Genomic DNA, 17,836 nt, shown 5'->3' on the forward strand with positions numbered 1-17,836 from the left:
CCATCTTTCTGAGGTGAGCTCTGTCAAGTATGCAACCAAGATGATTGCTTTTGAAAACCAGTTAACAATGACTATGATTATATCATAGCCATTGCAATCTGGTAACTCAATGATCATATCAATGGAAATATGTCCATGGTGATTATGGTATCTCATTTGGATGAAAAGATGCAGCCCATAGTTGAGTCATTGCTTTTCTCCTTTGACATATCTCACATCCTTTTATATAGCATTTGATATCTTGGCCCATCTTTGGCCACCAGTATTTACAGAGTATGAGTTTCTTGGTTCTGAGAATTCTTGAGTGGCCTGCTATAGTATGATTGTGACACATGGTGATGATTTCACCATATAGTCTCTGGTCCCTAGAGATACAGATTCATCCATCATATCAGATTATCCTGTCTTCTTTTATCATCCTGTGTTCATGATTAAGAGACAGAGCCACTCATTGGTTCCACTTACTGTTATCCCTTATGGTGCTCTTGATTTGTTCATGGATCTCTTCCTCTATAGGTATTATCATCACTCAAAAGTGTTCAGACTTTAATAGTATCACTCTTTTATTGTTATCTTGCCTCCATTCTTTAAGAGCAAGCATTATAGCAAGGAGTTTCTTGTCATAGATTTCATAATTGCACTCAATAACCATGAGCACCTTAGAAAGGAAGGCCACAGAACACTATTTCTTATCTTGTTCTTGAGAAAGTACAGCCCCAATTGCTCCTTCACTAGAGTCAGCCTCCATCTGGAATCTTCTCTCCTGTGTTGGTATAGCAAGGATGATGTCCTCAGTGAGTTATTGCTTGAGATCATCAAATGCCACCTGCTGTGATTATCTCCAGTTCCAAGGGGCATTGCCAGTGAGCTGCATCATTAGACAGATTATCTGGCTATAGTTCTGTATAAAGCATCAGTAAAAGTTTATAAACTCTAAAAAGAACTGTAATTCCTTTTTCTTTATTGGTATTGGCTAGTCTATTACTCTGGATACCTTGATCAGGTCCATCCATATACTTCCTTCACTGATGATCACTCTCAAATATTCCATCTCCAGAACTTCAAACTTGCACTTCTCCACTTTGAGGAAAAGTTTGTGTTTTCTCATTAGCTCAAGTATCTGTCAGACTAATTTTCAATGTTCATCTTGGTCTTTAGACATAATAAGAATATCATTCAAATAGATTGTGATCTTTTCCATAGAGATGAGATCTTTGAAGATATCATTCATCATCCACTAGAAGATCACCAGTGAGTTTGTTAATCTGAAGAATATTACTGTGAATTTGAATAGTCTTCAGTTTATCCAGAATGCTGCCTTTTATTTATCTCTCTTTTTGATCTGTACATTATTATAGCCCCATCTAATGTCCAGTTTGATATAGTATCAGGCTCTGTGAAGCTTGTCTATAAGTTCCAAGATCAATAGAAGCAGATAATAATTTATTATTATTATTTTGTTTAGCTTCTGGTAGTCTTAGACCAGTCAGAGCTTCCTGTCTTTCTTTTTGACAAAGAAAAAGGGGAAGGCCATTGGAGATTTGGAGAGATAGATTCTCCCACTGGATAGGTTTTCATCAAGGAACTTATCTAGTTCCTGTTGCTCATGATTGCCAAGAGAGTATGTTTTACAGTCAAGATTGGTATTTGCATTCAGAATGAGTTCAATGGCATGATCCTAGGGCTTTAGTTCTGGTAGCTCATCAAAACTCTCCTTGTCAAATAGGTCATGATAATCTCAAGCCCATTCTGGAACTATTTCTTCAAATATCCTTTCTTCTCTTTCTGTGTTGGCTTTGGCTGCTAAATCATTGGCATGATGCATTGCTTGAATATGCAATGCCTACTGCATGTCAACACCAAGGATGGTTTCTCCATCCTTCATTTTCTTATCTCATCTGTCCTCTAGGTCTTCATTGGGCAACTCAAAGAGAATCTTCTGGCACTGGCATTATGTGAATGTGATTCATCCAGTCTTTCAGTTGACTAGAGAATTGTGCTGAGTGAGGCAGTCATGATCCAGGAATACATCTTTGGTTTCTAGATCAGTGACAGCCAAGTCAATTCATTTCAAATGATCTCTAATAGTTAGGCATAGCTCAACAAATTTGGTTATCAAGCCAGCCTGATTCTTGGTTCTATCCATATTGTAGACCAGTATTGGGGCAGCTGTTGCTCTAGTAGAGAGTTTGTGCTTGTTAATGAAAGCACAGTTGATTGAACTTCCTGTGCAGCTACTGTCAATTAAAGCCATGATCACATGGGAGGAATAGGACATGAGTGTCTCAATCTGGGCTTTGGTGGTTAGATCTTAGCCCAGGGTCCTTTGTTGATGAATGAATCTTCAAGGCCCCCACAACTCATCAAGCCATTTAAGGGCTTGATTCCTCTTAGCTTTTCTCATTCCTTTAACTATTTTATCAATTACTTCTTCTGCTCATGTCTTGTATACTCAGTTCTTGAGTATGGCCTTTGCTTCTTCTTCTATCCTCATATCTTTGATGGCCCTCCAAGTCTATTTGGTATCAAATGATTTCAGCCATCCATTGGGGGTCTCTCTCTCTGTTCAACCTATAAGTGGTTGAGGCTTTGTTGTTGGCAATTCTTTTGGTGTGCATTTAATAGATGGAGATCAGGGTATATTTGAATGCATGCACAATTTAGACATAGTGATATCTACAAAAGTACTATTAGTCTGTCTCACAGCTATTGTTGGCATATCAAAAAGTCCTTCAGCTGACCCAGTGGAATCACTCACTGGTCAGCCTCATATTTTACCTCCTCTAGCTTTATGTCCTTGCTGAGTTCTTTCTCTTCCTTCTGTAATTCAGCAATCTAAGCTCTGATGTCTTTGCAAGTCTACTTCTTTTTTAGGCAGTCTTATGATATGTGCCCCTTCTGTTTGCAGTTAAAACATTTGCCTTCTTTCTTCAGCTGATCTATATCCATCAGCTTCCCACTATCTATGTATGTTATCTTTGTCTCAGTCTTCTAGATCTCATAGGAGAGAGAGCTAGTCAATGAGATGCTTAGTTTGTTGATACTGGTTTGATTACTGAGCTTCAAGTTTGATAGCTGATTTGGCTTGCAGTAGTCCTGTAGGTTCATTTGTTTTACTTTCTGGCACTGCTGCTCCTTATACATCTCAATGACTCACTCTTTTCATACATCATATCTCTTTGGAATATTTATTTTAGTATCTGACACTATCTTGATGCAAGAGGGTGGGGTGCTCTGTTTGAGTGCTTTGACCATCCATCCATCATCAGTAATATTGTCCTGGATTCCAGCAAGTTTTGCAAGTTGTTCTAGCTCATTGAAATATTTAATAGCTGGCTTGTCACCCATCTTGTACTCTTTGATCTTCAATTTGTGTACTTCTTGTACTATGAGGTCAATGAACTTGTCATTGAGCATCTGTTTGAAGATCAACCAGGATGGCAGTTGATAGTGCTGTCTGGTTGTAGAATAAAAGTTGAGAGAAATCAAGATCCACCATGTCTTGATCTTGTCCTTGAGATATGATGAGGTGAAGGTGACCTTGTTCATGTCAGTCTCAAAGTAAGCAGTATAGACTTTAAAATACTGTTTGCAGTCTATTAAGAACCAATCAATGTCATTAGAGACACCCTTAAAAGGGCAGGGCTTTCAGAGTAGATTGGGCTTGCATTAGAGAGCAGCAGCATTTTCTGATAGTGCTCCCATTAGATTCAGCCATTGGTCAAAGAGTGGTCATTGCTATTTGGCTGACAGAGCAGGAAAGGGATAAAGGGAGCTATTATCAGCTACAGGACTATCCATTGGTTCTGCTTCTTTGTGTATGATCACCTCATTCTATACAGTGAATCCTAGTCTTATAGCCTTGGGGTCATCCTTCACAGAGTCCTTGCCACTTCCTTTGGCTTCATTGAATAGCAGTTGTCCACTGAAAAGCTGATTACTCTAGCTGATCCAGAGATTTTGAAATCTAGTGGTCTGAGTTGTTAGCTGTAGTCAGCTATGGGTAAGCTGAGTTGCCATAGTCTGAATCAAAAGTGTGGAGTATAAGTTTCAGTTATTGATGGTTCAGATAGAGGGTGCCATGTAGACAGCATGTCTTAGTGTGATTAAGAGGGTCCATAGCATTGGCTGTATGTCATTCTTTGATTTATATGCTGGAAGTTGACTGAGCTGATCTTCTGGATGTCTTCTGTTATAGATGAGAATAGCATGTTTGATGGTAGAATACTATAAGATATCCCACTGTTCTATGTCATCTGCATATATACACTTCTGTCTCAGGCTTGATGCTAACTATTTAGCATCTTGCCATAAAAATATTACCTCTTCTCAGTATAGTTCTAGATATTCCTTCTCTCTGCTCTGCTGAATTTCTTCTACTAGTACTTCTTCATCTGTATCTTCTTTAGCATGTTTCTAATCCTTCCACTTAAGAGAGACATCCCAGAGCCTATCCTCATCTTTATCATTCTCCTCTTCTCTGCTGTTCTCTATGAGGTAACTGTCACACAGATTATAGGTGGACAATATCTGAGGTTGGATGGTTGCTGAGAAGCTGACTGTTGTTTCATGAGTCAGTTGTGCTGGAGCTGAGCCAAGCAGAAGGCTGCTTGATGGGTCCAGCACTGATTTTGATATCTTCTCTGTGGTTGCTCTGTATTCTGCATTCCTCCAGTTCTTGGTGATAGCAGTGAAAGTTTCAATAGAACCAGAGGTTAAGAAAGAGTGCTGCAATTCTTTCTCTCAGAAATCTCCAGAGGCCATAGTCAGAGATGTGAGCATTAAGAGAGACTCAAAGTCTATAGGTATTAAGTACAGACTCAGTGTATGAGAGAATAATACTGGTGTCAGCAATGCTGATGGTTCTGAGGGTAGAGGGATAAGTGTGCCTTCAGGTAGCCTCATTGGGAGTGATAGCCTCAGTTGATCCTGCTCATGGGTCAGTGCTGGCAGGAGTATTAGGCTCCTGAAATAGAGAGCTGGTGGATTCTGTTCATAGTCCATATCAACTGGGGCTCTCTGATCTCCAGGTGGCTGCTTTAAGCTTGTGTTGTCATTGCTGATACTAGCAATTGTACTGCTCTTCTTTGTGTTTGGTCTGTCTTCAGGCCTGCTCTGCCTCAGCCCACTCAAGGTCAGCTGCATCATCTGCTGCTTGTATTTCTGCTTCTGTAAAGTCTCCCTCATACCTTCTAAGCTTGTCTTCAACTGTCAGTCCTTTGAATTCTTCTGCCCTTTCTGGCTCAAGGTTCTGAAAGTAGAGATCTCTATGCTAAGAGAGAGCTGAGCTTGACTCTGGAGTTGCATATAACAAGTTGTGTCTGGAGTTTATGGTCAATACAGATTGGGATCTTAAAGCCACCTGAGTGGCATCAAGGGAGTTCCAAGCATGGTTTTCAATCCTGTGTTCTGGCAGGATAGTAGAAGAGTCAGAGGATGGCTCATCATCAAAGAAGCCATTGAGGATGTCTTTGTCCTCATAGTCTGGGATTGGAGAGAGGTGTGGTGGGACCCATGGATTCTTGAACCCTGTGTGCTGATGATTGCTGTTTCTGCTTGTATTTTTGCTATCTGTTCTTTAAGAAGGATATGTGTGTCTTTCTTCTTGATCATTTCTTGTATCTGAGCTGCTAGGCTGGGCTTCTGGTATGGTTCTGGCTTAGAGCTGGAAGGAGACTCAGGCAGAGGGAGAGATATCATAGAAGAGGAGATCAGAAGTGATATTTCAGAGAATTTGTTGGATCTGTTGGAATACTTAATAGTGCCTGACTATCCAAGCTGTTACTGATTGATGTCTATGGCAAAGTTGTATGATTGCCAGTAGCCCTAGAAGCATCCCAATGATGGTCACTAGTAGTTTGAAGAAGTTGTCTGTGAGTTCTGAGAAAGAAGTGTTTAATGGTGGCATTTGGTTTCCTTCACACTTATTATGCATAAGAAAAGAGAAGCTGAGCTTTGAGCTAATTGTTAAGTCCAAGTGACATGTGACCTGAATATATAATAAACAGATGCTGTATTGTCTTCATACAGTCATGTCTGAGTTCACTATATGCATTCATATGGCTTTGTGTTCTAAGACCTTTGTAATTGGCTTGAGGTAGAATGGTAAGAAATAAACTTTAGCTCAAAGCTGGGAATATACAGTGAGAGCTAGCCTATTTATATACTAGTCATTCATTAAGATATAAATACTACTACTAATTGTATCTGTTCAAATCATTATGCTTTTTGTCCTTGAGCATCACTACTGCCCACAAAAGAGTTGTTATGCATTGTTGAGGATCATCATCACATCAGAAGATAATGACAGACTTGGCTTGTTGTGATGACTAAGCTGATCCTATAATCTTAAGTGCTGGCTCAAGTGCTCTGACTAAGCATAAATAGGGGTTAAAATAAAAAAAAGTAGAAAAATCATAACAACTTTTATGACCCAACTACAGGATAGTGAGGGTATTCCTCCTACTTATGATTTAAAGAAGCTGTACAATGATGATTCAAGCTAAATGCAGAATAAAAGATTCATGCAGCCAAGTGGTGGAGCTTACAACAGGCCAACTTCACCAATGCCAAGAAATTCTTTCAAGAATTCAAAGAGTTAGCATATCAGGCTGAGAAGATGTGCAATCATGAAGCCATATTGGAACAGATTGAGAATGCAGTCTGACCCAATCTTCACAACACTATTGCCCATAGAGACAATGATTTTCTCTCCACTTATAACAAGTGGAAAAGAAGGATTTTGCAGATGGACTATAATTATTGAGTTAACACTCTTGGTCATAGAGAAGTGAAAGCCACTACAAGTGGAGAAAAGACTGCTGCCAGTGGATCAGCTCCAAAAGAAATGACTATGAGTGACAAAAGGACAGAGACTGGAACTGTGTACAGCAGTCAGGAGCAGCTGATGGATATTGATACACTCTGAAGAGAAGGAAAGTGCTTCAATTGTGAAGAGAAGGGGCACTTATCTCATGTCTGCCCAAAACCCCACAAGCCTCAGCCTCAAAGATCTGCTTCAAATGCTGCATTGAGTGGTCAATCTTCTGCCTCACACAATATTCAGAAAATAAAATTCTCAGATGAAGAATAGAAGCAGCTAAGTCAGATGTACCAAGAAGAAATAGCTGGATGAAAAGCCCAGAAGGAACTGGACCAGACCATTGAGGAGAAAAAGTGGAAGGAGAAAGAAACCAAATCCTAGGAGGATTTTAGTAAGTAACCTTTTAATGCATATATGGATGAGTTTCCAACATTTTCTTGACTAAAGCAGACAATACTAAAATAGTGCATTCCAAACCAGACATTATATCTACCAGTACTAAGATATTCTCTGTAGAAATCAGTAATAAACATTTGCTGCTCAAAAAGAAAAAAGTATGCAAAAAGACTCAAATGCTCTCAAGAGCCAAACCAGATGAGTGATGCCTCATAAGATGCATTTTATTATTCCACTAAGAACTGAAGAAAAAGCACAGGAGAAAGCAGAATCTAAACCACATATATTGCCACCAGAACCAAGGATGAAACCAGCCATTCAGTGTGGAGCCTCTACAGAGAAGTCCCAGCCTGAGCAGGCAGTGGAGTACTTAAGGGAAGAGCACTCTAAACCAAAGACAGTAACAGGATGGAGGAAGCCAGACACAGCTGCCTGGGTATTATGAGCTGTAAAAGAATCTCCAAACCCAGTAGCCTTAGCCATGCTGAAAGGATGGATACACCTGAAATAGCAGGCTGAAGCCAATCAGAATCTGATCAATATACTCCAAAGTATAGGAGAAGATGAAGCACTGTGAGTGCTAAAAGAAGTACAATAAGAGAAAAAGTATATACAGGGAGAAAAGAGTGGGGATGAAACTGTCCTCTAAATCCAACTAGAGACACTGGACATCTATCAAGTGGTGAGCACTGAGGCCTTTTTAGACAGTGGGTGCATGGGAAGTTCTATAGATGAAGACTTCATCTGATGGAACAGATTCAATATCCAAAAAATTCCTAGATCCATTCCAGTGTATAATGCAGATGGAACTCTCAATAATAGAGGATCCATATCAGAGTACTGTGAACTATGAATGACCACTGGAAATAAGCATGTCAAGCAAATAGACTTTGCTGTAACCCATCTCTATAATTGAGAAGTGTTCCTAGGACATGACTAGCTTTAGAAGCATAATCCATGGATAGATTAGAAGGAAGGAGAAGTTGTTTTTGATGAATGCACTTATGTCAGAAGACAGAGAGTCCACTCAGACTAAGATGAACCAGAAGAAATGATATAGCAGAAAATAGAGAAGAGAGATCAACTCTTAATGGTAGACTCTCAACTAGCTATAGAGGTCTGGGCAGCTGGCACTACTTCAAATGAGTTAGCTGCCAAAGTATATGCAGAAAAGCCCAAGAAGTCCTTCAAAGAGATGGTTTCCAGACAGTACAGAGACTTCATCAATATATTCAGCAAGAAAGACTTTGATGAACTACCACCAAGGAAACCATGGAATCATGCCATTGAACTGATACTAGAAGCAAACACTAATCTGGACTGCAAGGTGTACCCACTAGAAAGGGCTGAACAGGAAGAGTTAGACAAATTCCTGGATGAAAACCTAACTAGCAGAATAATCCAAGTATCCAAGTCTCCTATAGTCTCCCCCTTCTTTTTCATAAAAAAGAAGGATGGAAAGTTGTGACCAGTTCAGAATTACCAAAAACTTAATGACCTTATCATTAAAAATCAGTACCCACTTCCATTAATTTCTGAGCTTATAGACAAACTATCAGGAGCCAGATACTTCATCAAACTGGATGTCTGGTGAGGATATAATAATATCCAAATCAAAGAAGGAGATGAATGGAAAGCTGCATTCTGAACTAACTGAGGACTGTTTGAGCCACTGGTGATGTTCTTCAGATTCACCAACTCTCCAGCAACTTTTCAGACTATGATGAATGATATTTTTCAAGATCTTATCATGCAAGGAAAGGTCACCATTTATCTGGATAATATAATGATTTTCTCAAAGACTCTTGAAGAGCATCAAGCTGTGATACAGCAGGTGCTACAAATTCTTCCAGAAAACAAATTATATCTAAAGCCAGAAAAATATGAGTTTGAAACCCTGAAAATAGAATATCTAGGACTCATTATTGCTGAAGAAAGACTATGAATAGATCCCATAAAGACAGCAGAAGTATAAGAGTGGCCCACACTAGCCAAGAAGAAGAAACTGCAATCCTTTCTGGGATTTGCCAACTTCTGTTGATGATTCATAGAAGGATATAGCTGAGTGGAAGTGGAAAGAAGCCTAGGAACAGGTGTTTCAAGAAATCAAGCACCAGATTTGTTCAGATCCCATCCTGGCCATTCTCATTGATGATGGAAGGTTTAAGGTCAAAGCAGATGCATCTAAAGAAGCTCTAGGAGCCATTCTTAGCCAAGAACAGAAGGGACAGTGGAAACTGATTGCATATCTGTCAAAAGCACTCTCTGTCACAGAATGAAATTATGAAATCTATGACAAGAAGTTACTTGCAATAATAACAGCTTTGAATGAATGGCATTATTATTTGATGAGAGCCAAGTATGATTTCAAAATATAGACTGATCACCAAAACCTCCAGTATTTCAAAAAAACCACAAAAACTGAATTGACAACAAATATGATAGGTAATTGAATTGGCCAAATACCATTTTAGTCTTCATCATAAACTGGATGCTGCTAACAGAAAGGCAGACCTACTCAGCCAAAGGGCAGACCATGACCAAGAAGGAAAGAATAATAAAGAAATGGTAATACTCAAGCCAGAAATGTTCTACATGAATGCCATAATCTTTTCAACTGCCTCTGAAATCTTGAAGAAGATGCAGAGAGAAAAGAAATTCACAGAGGACTCAATACAGTTGGCCATTAACAATGAAAAAGAAGAGTGGACCCTTGAGGAGGAGGTACTCTATTTTCACAACTGATTGTATATCCCAGTAAGTAAGAAGCTATGAGGGAAAATCATAGCCATCTGCCATGACAACCTGACAGCAGGACACCCAGGGATTGCAAAAACACAGGAGCTGATCACTCAGAACTATTGGTGATCTAACCTTCAAAAATCAATAGAAGCTTATGTCAAAGAGTGTAAAACATGTGAAAGAACTAAAGCTAGCACTCAGAAGTGGGCAGCACCATTACACTCCAATGAGATTTCTTCAGACAAATAGAAGATGATTTTGGTAGATATGATAGGTCCTCTTCCTGAGTCCAAAGGACATGATGCCATTTTAGCTGTTGTGGATTGATTTTTTAAAGAACTTATTTCTATTGCCACCAACATGAGTTTGAATATAGAAGGGTGAGCATGACTTTTTTTGAGATCATGTATATGCCCACCATGGCCTTCCAGACAAAATTATCTCAGACTGAGACCCACAGTTTATCTTGCAGTTTATAAAAGAGCTGTATAAGCTACTTGGAATCACTGGAAATCCATCAACAGCATATTATCTTCAAACAGATGGACAAACAGAGAGAGTCAATCAAGAGATTGAAAAATATTTATGAATACTCATCAATCACCAGCAGGATGACTGGACAGAATAGCTTCTCTTAGCAGGATTCATTCACAACAACCAAGAAAACTCTGCCACAGGATTTAGCTCATTCTTTGTGAACACTGGAATGAACCTCTCATAAAGGGACAGTCAAGTATCCCAAGCAAAAGATTTTGCTATTGAAATGAAGAAGATCCATGATGAGACAGAACAAGCACTCCTAAAAGCAGCAGACTTGATAAAGAAACAATATGACAAGAAAAGAGCATCAGAAAAAGAGTATCAACTAAGAGATCAAGTCATGCTAGACATAAAAAACCTAAAGACAGACAGGATCATGAAAAAGCTGGATGACAAATATAGAGGGCCCTTTAAGATCACAAAGAAAGTAGGTGATGGGGCATATGAATTATCTATTCTAAAAACCTGGAAAATCCATCCAGTCTTCAACAAAGTCTTGCTCAAATCATTCCAACAGGCTGAATTCTCTAATCAGCAGAAACTACTACCACCTAAACCTATAGTGGTTGATGATGAAGACAAATATGAAATTGATGCTATTCTCAATAATAAGATTCAGTACAGAAAACAGTGGTTTTTAGTTCATTTCAAGAGGTATAGTAATGAGAAAAACTGATGGTATGCAGAAAAAGACCTTCCACATGCAAAGACCCTTATCACCAAATATCAGACATGTAAAAATTCTCTGGCAGCTGTCAACTTTGCCCCATTGGGTTGACCAATGTTTGACAAGTCAGACTATATCCATATGTAATGATTGCTCTTCAGAAAAGACTGAACCCTCTTTGAATGCAAAAAGCTATTTATATAGCAAGAGGAAGATGATCTAGCTGCTGGAACCTTTGTTGATCAACCTTATTTCTTTGACCACACCAATGATATTTCCACTGAAATTGATGGCAAGAATGAAGCATGATCTTTCTTTCCTGGGCTGCTCTGAGCAATCAAGGATGATTGCCTTGAAGAGAGGGTAATATCATAATTTTTGCCTCTAAATCATGACCTTCCAATGCTTGATGATGAAGACATGATGACACTATAGTTACATCTTATTTATTAATGCATAATAAGGTGATAAGAAACAATATGGTAACCATCATCATTCTACATCTTGAATACAATGAAAACTGTGGCATATGGGAAACTCACTATAGTGATGGTACAGCAGAGTAACAATAACAAACAAAAGCAGGGGCACAGTCATTGTTATTCCAGACAATGAGCAGAGGGCATGAAAAGCAGACAATAGTCATCTGTAGGATATAGGGTTCTTTAGACAGTATATAAGGCAGTAGTACACACTGATGTACCCCAGTCTTGAGCTAAGGTTTAATACACCCACTACACTCTCTGACTACCTGGTGTGAATACTCTTGCCACAATGACAGACTATATCTATCAGCTACAACTCTCCATCCCTCTCCATGAAATCCTTATAGCTTATCTCATTATACTTCTATATCAAAACCAGACTCAGACTCAGCATCTAGAATCAGACTCTGGTGGAAGCAGTGCTAGAGATTTGTGAGTGTTAGTAAAAGCCTAACATCCTATTAGTAGTTAATTCTGAGTTGAGATCTGTTGGATTCTGATGTCAGCTGTTCACTACTGTGTTTGGAGTCTAGATACTAGAATATGAAATACAGATGTGAAATGATAATGGTAAAATGAAATTGATAGGTAATGAGAAGCAGCAGAATCCAGTGAGACTTGTGATTGAATTCATCATTGGTTGAGGTAGTATGGAGACTGATAGCATATGTATAACACATGATTTGATCAATATCACACTGCTTAAATCTCAGCTTTACCACCAAAATCTCAATGAGACATTGATGCCAGTGATGACTACTCTGCTTTAAATCATACATTCTTTATAAGATGACAGACTTGATCAGGATGAGAGCCAGACTCAGAATAGCCAGAAGGTTGATGCATATAGATGATTTCTTTATTGAGGAGCTTTTTATTCAAGTATGCACCTTTGATTGATATTAACTTGATAGAGCTCTAGGTCAAGTGCTGCAGCTATAGCAAAGATAGAATAGATTGATGCAAGCCTTGCAGCAGAGGCATAAGTGTCAAAGTAGTTGATGCCAAGTACTTGTAAGAATCCTTGCACTACTAAATGAGCTTTGAACTTGACTATGCTTCTCTCAGCATCCTTCTTGATTCAAAAGATCCACTTCAAGCCCACAATGTTTGCTCCAACTGGTTTGTTAACAATCTCCCAAGTCTCTGCAGTCTTCAACATTATAAGCTCTTTCTGTATTGCATCTTCTCACAAAGGCCAATCAGGCTGTTGCTTCACTTCAGTTAAACTGCATGGCTCTAAGGCTTCTGCATTGGATGTTGAAATGGCCATAGCATACTCCTCAAGGAAGTTAGCATCCTCAAGTATATTATTAACCAATCTGTCTCTCTCTCTTAAACTTGAGAGATATATTGTTTTCATTAATAGCTGATAACTGAACACTGATAGATACCACAGGGTTACTTGGATGTGCCAATACACTGTCTTTGCCAGAGATGAGGTCTAACATCCACTGGCTAGACTTTTGAGTACATTCAGAACAGGTTTCTTCAACTATGAGTTGGACTGTAGGCTGAGCTTCAGGAGTAAGTGACACCTGTGATGACTTTACAGTAGGCAGATTAGACTGAGTTTCTGGCATTAATAGAATCTTATATAGCTCAATGTCTTTCTCCCTTTTGAGATTATCAGTAGCAATACAAGTTGCATCAAAGTAGACATTTTACTCAGTGAACACCACTTTACTCTCTGTTCAGTAGACATAAGATCCAATGCTTATTTCATTGAACTCAATCCACTGACCCTCACATACATGGCTATCCAGCTTTATAGCCTTAGTCTCAAGATGTACTCAGCACTTCTCTTCTCATTCCCACAACTCTTTTAGATCTGGCTTCTTCTCTGTGACAGCCTCATAAGGAGTCATTCCATTTAGAGCCTCTATTGATGTTCTGTTGAGAACTCAGACAGCATAGTGAACAGTCTCAGCCTATAAGAAGCAAGATAAGTTGCTCAAATGCAGCATAGCTCTGACCTTTTCAATGACTATGCAATTATACCTTTCAGTCGTTCTATTATGCTGTGGTATATTATGCACAGTCATCTTTCTTGCCATGCAAGTATTTTTCAGATGCAAAACAAATGTCTTTCCATGGTGGGCCATGTTGTCCTTGATGTGAGTGCAGAGATCACAGTAAAAAGCAGAGCAGAGAAAGTTATCTCTGTATCTAATTTGTGAGACATACTGATTGAATTGGACTATATACTTTATGATCTGGTCTCTATCACATATCTGAAGGTGTTTTAATGCATCTTCAGCATCTCTAATAGCATCAAAGAGGCTGAAGTCACTATGAAGCTCATCCAAAAAGGCTATGTAGAAGAATTGCCAGGCTGGCAGATTCTATGGATTGGAGTTCAGAATGTCTGGTTTGAACCAGTTGAGTGTGGTGCCAGCCAGAAAGGAGATTGCATAGTTGATCTTGTTAATGTCCATTGTGAACACAGTAGATCTGTCATTGAAGTTCAACTGAAGGGAGATAATGAAGGCCTTCAGTTTGTAAGAGTCAGAGCCATCAAAGGGTTCTGGCTTCTTGACTTTGGTGTGGATAGTGGCTGGCTTCAGGTTATTGTGAGAAGTGGAGACTCCTCATAGCAGGTTTATGAATTCTAGGAACATGTTCTGCTGGTTTGAGTTATTGCTTTCTGCAGAGCCATTGGAGCTGCTGAGGCCATTGGGACCATCTGGTCCTCCTAGTCTATCTGGCCCTTCTGGAAAGAGGTTTGATGGATTACTGTCTGGTTTCCATTGGATGAGAGTATGAGTAAAGGTGTCTTCACCTCTGCTCTCTGAGTCTGGGCTGTCTGAATTCTCATGTATATTGCTTAAGGATAAGAGATCTATCAGAGGATCACTTCAGGCACCATACATCATGCTGGCCTGTTGGGCTCTGTTGGTTGGGATGCTGATGGCATCAGAAGGGTTAGGGAAATTGTCATAATTTGGTTGATAGGCAGTGAAGCTAAAGTGGGTGTAGGTTTCCCTACAGAAGGGTTGTCCTCTGCCAGAGGCCAATCTGAAGAGTTCTGGTTGTTTTTTTGAGGCAGAGGCCAGAATGTCTTCCATGGAGAACATGTTAGAATGGCTGGGTCAAGTTTGTTCAGAGTCAGCTTCTGTGGGTTGGATGAATGTGATAGACATAATAAAAAATTTCTTTTTCAACTCAAGAGTTTGAGTTCAAATATACTGTTAGGAACATGCCAATTGAGTGGGCTTGAGTGCATATGCAGAGACTGGTGGAGTGCATGGGCATCAATGAAGCTATTGGCAATGTCACCCTTGAGTTGAGGCCTAAGGATTTAGATTGACAGAATAGAGTTCCATCAGAGAAGTGAAGAGGAATGTTCTTTGGAGCAGAATCCAACAGACAAGATAGAGAGGAGCTAAAGTGAGCATAAAGTGTAGATGGCTATCCAAGTTGATATTCAAACTGAGTAGTTACAATGATTGTACATGGTTTATATACTATTGGTAGTTAATTCTAAGTCAGAGTCTGTTGGGTTCTGGAGTCAATTGTTTGCTACCATTTTTGAAGTCTAGATACTACAATATGAAATATGGATGTGAAATGATAATGGTAAAATGAAATTGGTAGTTAATGGGAAATAGATGGAGTCCAGTGGAACTGGTGATTAAATCTGTGGTTGGTTGAAGTGACATGGAGGCTGGTGGCATGCATATAACAATATATATTTGTATCAGCATCTTAGAAAGGCTTCCACTGAGTCAACAAAGATGCAATTGCCTATGGTAGAGCACACTTTTGATAATTCCAATTAAGATAGAAATAGCAATAATGAAAATTGAATTTGCTTTATCTGTTGCAGACATTGTCTCTGGGGTCATAGCATCTTATATAATAAGAATAAATATGTGTAAATGCCAGGTATTGATATAACCAGTGTATAATGGGAGTGTACCAGTCTCATATTCCATACAAGAACATTTAGTCTGGCTCAGGCTTACAATGCACTAACCATGATAGGTGTTGGAATCTGTGAGAGTTCAAGCAATCCAGCACTCCAGCATGCTGAGTAAGGAAAGAATCTGAGGGAAATTGAAGGAATTAGGTAGAAACTACTAGAAAAGGAGTAGTCTAGTATAAATATGAGAAGTCAATGGGAAACTCCTCAGGAGTTTGAAACCCAAAGACTAAAGGTCTTACAAGCATGTACTCTAGATACAGTCCAAATCCCAACAATAGGTACTGGAAAGCTTTCGTCAAGAATGTTCTATGTCATGATGCTGAATGCTTACTCAACCATCCAATTCATAGGCATAGTTGGAGGGTAGCAAGCGAGCCAATGAAGCATCGATACTCAGTCATCATTGTCAGACCCAATACGGTCCTTCGATTTAATACTTACAATGTCTTTCCGGTCTCAGGAAATATTCCGCTGTATTGCTGAAAAAGTATATGCATGTCACGTACAATAAAATCTATAGGTCAACAGGAAAGCTTCAGCAGAAAAAAGATTTAGTGGTGACACCACATATGTACCTTACTTGCACCAGGATCAAGAGTAAATGAAGATGAAACGCTACCCTCTCCCGAGAGGATCTGTGCGGGGTTCATTAAACTCCCCTCGGGCAGATCACCTTCGCAAAATGCGACTGACCTGCATAGCAGCATTTATTACATCCCTCTATTACATCACAGTCTCCGCCAATGGGAGGGAGGGAGGTCCCGTTTCGGCCACATGTAATGATACCTGACCATTTCTGTATTTCAGTTGCTGATAACTAGACAGCTTACAGGGCTCGCCTCTGACATCGACAGGCGACACTACGTCCAGTGCGACTGGCTTTCCCAGAGAACAAGTTTCCGTGACAACATCAACTAAGGCATTACCAACGGGGACGTAGTCAGTTGTAGCGCTCTGAAAAGCATGAGAGGACAAGCACTTTGTTTAAAAGAGATACGCACCTAGACGCCAGTGCATCGCCCAGAAATGGTAGGTGGAAAAATTCCTAGCAGCAAGACGTAATAATCAACGAAAAGAAAGGCGCCATTGGTGATGAGGTCTAGGCTACGCAGATGCTCTGCTTTTATGCTTGCAATATCAGGCTTCAACGCTCAGGCAACATCCAAAATAGAATAATCTCATTCGCTACTGGATGGCCCCTACAGATAGATAACAACGAAGTCTCAAAAATGATAAGTCCGTAATGCTTCTCGACGCGTGTCGCCATTGGAAGCGGATATTTACCCTAGTCCCATATGCATAGGCAAACATAGTAAAGAACCATGCATCTGTGAAAAAGTAGGAGTCAATGAGTGGCGGAGCTACAAGAGGGCTGTTATTTCCCACCTAGTTCTCCGACTTGGCCTGCAAGCCCCTCGCCATTGCTCCTACACCGTTGATCAACTTCTGCCCCACAAAGAAACGTACGAGATAGGCCAAGATTCCATTGAAGACCTCGATGCTTTCATACTTGACCTTCCCCCCTGGCACCACGGTGCACGATTGCCAGCGTTCTGCGTCGAGCAGCCACCGAGGTAAAGTGGTTTTCCATGCCACGCGGTGATTTTCGTGATCTAAAGCCGTACAGACGACGAACGCAGAAAACCTGTTGTAGAATGGAACGTCTTCAAGACTTGGGGTAAGGTGGACGGGATATATGTGCACGAATTTGCCCTCAGCGATGGTTTGGTCAGGGAGGATGTTACCAGAGCTATCAGTGATGTTTTGATCGCGGCTGAATTGAAATAAGGCTTCGGCCCTTCTTATGAACAGGAACTGCATACACAAAAGGATTCCTAGAGCAAGTCAACCAGAAGTTATGTTGTGCGACAAGAGCTCGTCGTACCACTCTTTATACCCTTTGAAATCCAGCAAATTATTCCAAACCGTTTCTATTGATGCGTCGATGATAGCAGAACCCGACACTGCAAATACGCCATCTGAGGAGCTAGGCGGCAGTTGATAAGCCATCAGATGAAGTAGCTGGCCGTACTGGTGGTAGTACTTGGGCAAGAACTTCGTGGTCGGGATTCGGGACCAAACTCCGAAGTGCGCTCACGTGCGTTTTTCTCTCGTCTCACCTCTGCACATCGGACAACTTTGGAGGGCGTAATTGTTGGGATTTTGCTGGAAAGTTCTAGAAAGGGCAATCCGGCATCATGCCGAGAGTTGATGAGTAAGCTCGAGAGAAAGAGAAAGTTGTAGTAAATTCTAGA

The 17,836-nt window shown here is 40.0% G+C and overlaps 2 protein-coding genes across 2 annotated transcripts; one reads left to right on the forward strand and one right to left on the reverse strand.

Moving 5' to 3' along the window:
• Positions 1–16,182: 16,182 nt before the first annotated feature.
• Positions 16,183–16,499, forward strand: BT62DRAFT_1005010 (uncharacterized protein; the record flags this gene model as incomplete). The annotated part of the gene is made up of 2 exons (XM_043177098.1): positions 16,183–16,357; positions 16,414–16,499. 2 exons carry the CDS (start codon positions 16,183–16,185, stop codon positions 16,497–16,499), a joined length of 261 nt encoding a protein of 86 aa, XP_043040899.1.
• A 234-nt stretch (positions 16,500–16,733) lies between these two features.
• Positions 16,734–17,622, reverse strand: BT62DRAFT_948474 (uncharacterized protein). The gene is made up of 4 exons (XM_043188071.1): positions 17,467–17,622; positions 17,405–17,416; positions 16,968–17,355; positions 16,734–16,909 (listed from the first exon to the last, which is right to left on the reverse strand). The coding sequence occupies exons 1-3, from the start codon at positions 17,589–17,591 to the stop codon at positions 16,968–16,970; spliced, it is 525 nt and encodes a 174-aa protein (XP_043040900.1). The 5' UTR covers positions 17,592–17,622; the 3' UTR covers positions 16,734–16,909.
• Positions 17,623–17,836: the final 214 nt, after the last annotated feature.

This window comes from Guyanagaster necrorhizus (assembly GCF_019112545.1).
Source record: "Guyanagaster necrorhizus MCA 3950 unplaced genomic scaffold BT62scaffold_10, whole genome shotgun sequence".
Taxonomy (NCBI): Eukaryota; Fungi; Basidiomycota; class Agaricomycetes; order Agaricales; family Physalacriaceae; genus Guyanagaster; species Guyanagaster necrorhizus.